Source organism: Protomyctophum bolini (assembly GCF_963924005.1).
Source record: "Protomyctophum bolini genome assembly, chromosome: 19".
Lineage (NCBI taxonomy): Eukaryota > Metazoa > Chordata > Actinopteri > Myctophiformes > Myctophidae > Protomyctophum > Protomyctophum bolini.
The window spans coordinates 4,232,540-4,239,698 of NC_137880.1; the positions used below are offsets into that span (position 1 = coordinate 4,232,540).

The 7,159-nt window shown below is 41.6% G+C and overlaps 1 protein-coding gene across 1 annotated transcript in view; it reads left to right on the forward strand.

Annotated features, from left to right (window-relative positions):
- Positions 1 to 3,918, forward strand: part of LOC308334122 (kinase D-interacting substrate of 220 kDa B-like) — a 105,104-nt gene extending 101,186 nt beyond the window's left edge. Inside the window, exon 38 of the mRNA XM_080790708.1 lies at positions 383 to 3,918. Coding sequence (XP_080646834.1) covers positions 383 to 552 — 170 coding nt within the window. The 3' untranslated portion in view covers positions 553 to 3,918. The remainder of the gene's footprint in view (positions 1 to 382) is intronic.
- Positions 3,919 to 7,159: the final 3,241 nt, after the last annotated feature.

Genomic DNA, 7,159 nt, shown 5'->3' on the forward strand with positions numbered 1-7,159 from the left:
GTTGATCGGCTATTTTCACTATTTTACAAGAAGAATATTGCCAACTAACATGTACTCAGTTGGTTTTACTGACATGCAATATAGTTCCAGTTATACAATTTAATATAATTACAATAAACAATATAATTTCTATCAGTAAACAGACCCTGCAACTATTTGTCACTTTCTCCCCGCATTTTTTCATTAACTGGCCTTAACGTTTGCCAGTTATATCTCTTATTGATACCAACATCAATACAGCATGGAATTGAAAAGGGTTGAAAACCACTGGTCTATTTTGATTGATGAATGGCTCAAAACAACACAGTTTAAACGAGACCACCCGTCCGCCATCTGACGACGTTGTCGGCGCTCATGATGTCACTTCCTGTTCTGCTTCCAGGCTCCACCCCCACCGGCGGCGGTGGCGTCGTGACCAAGGCGGGCCCTCACAACGAGAACGTGCGCGTGGTGCACCTGAAGAGGGGGCTCCGACCCGGGGACCCCCCGGAGGTCTGCACCGTCTCCTCCGACACCGTCACCTTCGGAGAGGAGAGGGAGAGCATCCTGTGAGGAGGAGGAGGAGGATGAGGCTGCGTTACCATGGAGACGTAGAGAGGAGAGAGAGCACTGGGGTTCTGTGTTTCTGTGTTCGTATCGCTGGCCTGTGAAAGAGAAAACGGCACTAGACTGTACTATAGGCGAGCATGGAATCCTCTTCGCGTTTGAGTAAGGACGCGCTGTGAGTTATAATAATAATCTTTATTGCCCCGAAGGATATTCGTCTTCACAGTCTGTTCAACACCCACATCACAAACAACACAGAGCACATACAGAACCATCCTATCGGTGGGGCAGTTTTGTTTAATGCCGCGATGGCTGAGGGAACAAAACTCCTACTAAAACTGACCCCTTTGTCCAGATGGCATGAGGTTAAAGAAGCGAAACGGCGGATGATCAGCGTCATTTGATATCGAAAGTGCTAGCCGTGTGATTGGCCAGAACGCTCGCGGAAGGACGCGCTGTGATTGACCAGTAGCTTTAACTCGAACGGGGCTAAGCGAACTTCACAACATTCGAGACGGCAACTCGTGCGCTTTATCTTGACTCGGTGGTGGCTGAAGTTGGCTTGAGACGGCGGCCCTCGACCCTCGCGGTCTAAAATACTGTACGGAGAGGATTGCATGCTCGCATACTGTAGGGTTTGGATCAAGGAACCTGGAAGAAAGGAATCCGAGGAACCGGATTATTCTGGTTCTGTCATATCTGGAACAGTCTCACACTATCTCTGTGGTTCTCAAACTCATTTTGTGTTTTATTTCAAGGAACAGCATAACTCGGTGTGTACAAATGTACCCTTATGCGTCCATTTGTACACCCTCAGAGTTACAGACCTGTGGAGCCCCCTCAATAACCCAGAGGATCCCTGTACCTCACTTTGGAGAAGCGCTACAATATGTCGGGAGGAAACCAACTAAACGCCATTATTTTAGTTTTTTTTTTCTCTTTGCATAAATTGAACACCCTTTACGCCTGTGTGTTGTTTTGCAAATATTGGAAAGTAGTAAAAAAAACGCTTTGGACAAAACGTCTCAAACTGTCCGCTAAAACAGCTAACCACCACCTCTCCCCATCTCGTGAACGTACTTGACAATATCTAAAGTCACAACACCAACTTTGATGAGACAGTATTACTTTGTTTTCAAATATATATGGTTTTCTTAATTTCCAGAAAAATGTATATTTTGTTTGAGTTAGGTGGTTTCTTCCCGATACTGCATGATTAAATTTGTTTTTTATCGAAAAATTATAATGAAGGCCCAAATGTAATATATAGGAATTGTTAAAGTTACGGATTCGGACAGCTAAGAGGGAATCGTTAAGGAACCGGAATTGTTACAATCCTAAAGGTCCCCAATCCTACCAGATACGTTTGGTTGCGTCCAGAATCACATGCTACATGCTATGTTTCAATGTGCTTTTGTGTTAATAGAATACATAAGTTGTGTGTAGGGACATTCTAATGAACCACACACACACAATGATAGGAAAGTCCGCCATCTAGTGACAAAGCAGAGGTACTACACGTTTCTCTCTGTGTTGTAATGTTTACTTGACATGTCATCAGCTTCAACAAATAACGACATTCTGCATTTGTTTAATAGAAGCATACCGGTACTTTACTGTAAATTCTGGTATGTTGTTGTTGTTGTTGTCGCAGCTATAACACATATTTCATTCATAGAAGCTTAGTGTCCACTGTTCCAGACTAATATTTTTTTCTGGAATTTAGTGTGCAACTCACACAGCTAATAAGCTACTAAAGAGTACTAAAAAGTCCTGCATGCTATTGCCTTCTAAATAGCATGTTATTATGGAATTCCGTAACCACAGTGCAACTAGAGCTCTTTGCTACCACGAGGTCAGTGTTGTGTTTATGCATGTTCTTTGGTACAGTAGTAGAGTCTATATTGCTGCATGCTTAGAGACATAGACATTCTACATTAGATACAGAACTCGCACGTAGCTAGCACATAGGCTACCCTAGTTGTTTTGTGAAATTTCAGTGTTAATTATCTGATCTTTGTGTAGCGCCTATGTTGGCGGCGGAGATATTTGATGTGGGAGGGAAAAGGAGGGGTCCTTTTTTTATCAAACCCTGCCCTGGGGGGACCCTATCTACGTTGTAAGAAAACATGGTTTAAGTGCTTGAATAAGTGTTTGTTCAAAGCTTTGAGCTTTGCAAGCTTCAAATGTCACGTTTGACTTATATTACAATTTTTGCACTTTTCCTGCTAACAAACTATTATAAAAATACAAAATTAAAAGTTAGTCTTATATGTTATATAATTTAAAACATTATTATGATTTTATATTAAAAAAAACAACATCTGTTAGCCGTTCTGACAAAAGTAATTGTTTTGTTTGCGTGTGGAAGTGAAGCTGTTGTGTTGTGACGCTGCTGTTCTGTCTACTGCCTGTAGGCTATGTGTCAGTGTTGTCAGGAACATTATGTTTGGTGTCTAGACGTAGAGAATGCAGGTGTTTTAATGTTGTGCGGTGCAGTGAGCCGTCATGAACAATATCACAGAGCTTAATAGTTCGTGTTAGCGTTGGTTGTTGTAACGTAGCTGCCAAAACGTTCTCTGCCATGAAGCAGATTGCTAAAAAAAAAGATGTTCTTCATTTCATAATTTTGGCATTTAGCAGACGCTCTTACCCAGAGTGACTTTACAAAGTGAGTAAACAGCATGAACTAGTAGTATTAGCATTGATTAAAACATAATCTAAGACACACAGTGAGGCCCGAATCGGAGCAATGGGGCTCATACACGCTCACGCAAACACGTGTGTACACACACACACACACACACACACACACACACACACACACACACACACACTCGTATAGAAATTGCATGAACTGTTCAGTGCATGAGTGTATTGTGGGTTTTATTGTGCCGTCTGTGGGGCAGTGCTCTCTCGGTCTGGATGTGTTCACACATGCAGCGCTCACTTAGCGCTTACTTATAGCCTACTCTTGCTGCGTGAAATAGCCGAAGTATAAAATAGGGCTAAAATAGTTAATGTACATTAACATTGTTGCATTAATGATCTGGAGTATAAAGCATTAAAAAAAGTATAAATCTGGCTTCCGTGTCCAAGCGTCCAGAACGAAACAAACAACAATATGTCTGATTTAACTCTGAACAGTTTAGAAATTGGATTTGCGCTGCAAGTGTTGAACTTGACTTCAATTGGCAGTGGTTCTCAAATGTTGATTTCAAGGACCCCCGTAACTCTGAGAGTGTACAAAATGGACCCTCTCGGAGTTACAGACCAACGTACAGTAAGGTCCAAAATACTGGAGTCCTGTTGAGAAAAGGGAATCTATGTTGTCTGTCACTGAAACATTTAATAAAACCTCAATGTTTATGCTATTTACCAGTCGACTCTGGCTTTCTCTGTTCTCCACTTTCAAAGTGTCTACTTTAGATGTTTTCAGGTGGTGTAAGTGATGTATTTTGTTAAAATGAGTGTTAAATTAAATAGAGGTAGATTGTGATAGGATAGTTAACTGCTGTAGAGTGTTCGTTCAGTAGCGGGGGTATCCCTGTCTTTCCAGCTATTCTTTCAGGCCGGGATACCAATTAGAAATCAGCATTTGGACCAGAACAAAATATTAAGCTGCTTTATGTGTGCTACTCTCTCACTCTCTCTCTCTCTCTCTGACTGGATGAAATCTGACTGTAACCCACCTGAAAGTGTATGATCTGGAGAGACAGGGAGACTCACTGGTTCTGGACAAGCACTTAATGCAGTGATACTCAACCTCAGGCCTGCGGGCCACATCAGGCCCGCGGGACCATTATGACTGGCCCACCAATGAAAAAAAAAAAAATCTGGAAAATGAAATAAAAATAAATTAATCTGAAAGAAGTTATCTTTAATTACATTATTATAAGTAATACTATTAGAGTTGTACTATTACTCGAACGAAAATAAAAGCTTGGGGGGGGGGGGGGGGGAGATGCAATGCAAATGAAAGACATATACCAGTGATACTCAACCTCAGGCCCGCGGGCCACATCAGGCCCGCGGGACCATTATGACTGGCCCACCAATGAAAATAAAAAAAGAAGAAAAAAAATCTGGAAAATGAAATAAAAATTAATTAATCTGAATGAAGTTATCTTTAATTACATTATTATAAGTAATACTATTAGAGTTGTACTATTACTCGAACGAAAATAAAAGCTTGGGGGGGGGGGGGGGGGGGGGGAGATGCAATGCAAATGAAAGACATAATTTTATAGCTAAACGGACAGAATTCTATTTTATTTGAATGATGAAACCCAGCTGCCATTAATAGTTGGAAATGGAAATTGCGGAAATGGAAATTGCGGAAATTGCGGAAATGGTGGAAATGGAAATTGCGGAAATGGAAATTGCGGAAATTGCGGAAATGGTTTAAATGGAAATTGCGGAAATTGCGGAAATGCGGAAATGGAAATTGCGGAAATGGTGGAAATGGAAATTGCGGAAATGGAAATTGAGGAAATTGCGGAAATGGAAATTGCGGAAATTGCGGAAATGGAAATTGCGGAAATGGTAATTGCGGAAATTGCTCTTCACTTATAGGCGCTATCTATTTTCAGGTAGATTGTTTTATTTTACTCAGTCAGCCATATCACTACTCATTTTTTTTCATGAAAAAGGTCATAGCTGGGTAATCTATTTTCAGGCAAATTGTGTTTATTGTATTTTATTTTACTCAGCCATAACAATTTATTTTCTGTTAACCAACTTGCTGGCTGGCAGGCAGGCAGACAGCTACTCATAGACAGGCAGACAGACAGACAGACAGCTACTCATGGAGAATTGGACAGGCAGGCAGACAGCTACTCATGGACAATTGGACAGGCAGGAAGGCAGACAGCTACTCATAGACAGACAGACAGCTACTCATGGACAATTGGACAGGCAGGAAGGCAGACAGCTACTCATAGACAGGCAGACAGACAGCTACTCATGGACAATAATAGGCAGGCAGGCAGACAGCTACTCATAGACAGGCAGACAGACAGCTACTCATGGACAATTGGACAGGCAGGCAGGCAGACAGACAGACAGCTACTCATAGACAGGCAGGCAGACAGCTACTCATAGACAGGCAGACAGTAAGACAGCTACTCATTGACAGACAGACAAATAACTGCTCATGGACAGACAGACAGACAGACAGGCAGGCAGGCAGGCAGGCAGGCAAAGAGCTACTCATGTTATGTTATTATGTTATTATAACAGCTACTCATGTTATGTGCAATAATTTGTGCAGTTATGGAAACAGCTCTTTGTGTTTATGCAAGAAAATGTAACACATTTATTTATTTACATATTGTGTGCATGCACATTGTACTTTGATACATTTTGCGAAAATAAAGCAATTGAAAGAGAGAAGTTATCAAGTATCATTAATGTCGTAATTTTATCTACTGGCCCCTGGCCCCTTGCCATTTTTGTAATGTGGCCCACAGGTAAATCTATTTGAGTATCCCTGACATATACTGTGTATCCCTATTCCCTGACATAATTTTATAGCTAAACGGACAGAATTCTATTTTATTTGAATGATGAAACCCAGCTGCCATTAATAGTTGGAAATGGAAATGGAAATTGCGGAAATTGCGGAAATGGAAATTGCGGAAATTGCGGAAATGGTAATTGCGGAAATTGCTCTTCACTTATAGCTATCTATTTTCAGGTAGATTGTTTTATTTTACTCAGTCAGCCATATCACTACTCATTTTTTTTCATGAAAAAGGTCATAGCTGGGTAATCTATTTTCAGGCAAATTGTGTTTATTGTATTTTATTTTACTCAGCCATAACAATTTATTTTCTGTTAACCAACTTGCTGGCTGGCAGGCAGGCAGACAGACAGCTACTCATAGACAGGCAGACAGACAGACAGACAGCTACTCATGGAGAATTGGACAGGCAGGCAGTCAGACAGCTACTCATAGACAGGCAGACAGACAGCTACTCATGGAGAATTGGACAGGCAGGCAGACAGCTACTCATGGACAATTGGACAGGCAGGAAGGCAGACAGCTACTCATAGACAGACAGACAGACAGCTACTCATGGACAATTGGACAGGCAGGAAGGCAGACAGCTACTCATAGACAGGCAGACAGACAGCTACTCATGGACAATTAGGCAGGCAGGCAGACAGCTACTCATAGACAGGCAGACAGACAGCTACTCATGGACAATTAGGCAGGCAGGCAGACAGCTACTCAGACAGGCAGACAGACAGCTACTCATGGACAATTGGACAGGCAGGCAGGCAGACAGACAGCTACTCATAGACAGGCAGGCAGACAGCTACTCATAGACAGGCAGACAGTAAGACAGCTACTCATTGACAGACAGACAAATAACTACTTATGGACAGACAGACAGACAGGCAGGCAGGCAGGCAGGCAGGCAAAGAGCTACTCATGTTATGTTATTATGTTATTATAACAGCTACTCATGTTATGTGCAATAATTTGTGCAGTTATGGAACACATTTATTTATTTACATATTGTGTGCATGCACATTGTACTTTGATACATTTTGCGAAAATAAAGCAATTGAAAGACAGAAGTTATCAAGTATCGTATCGTATAAG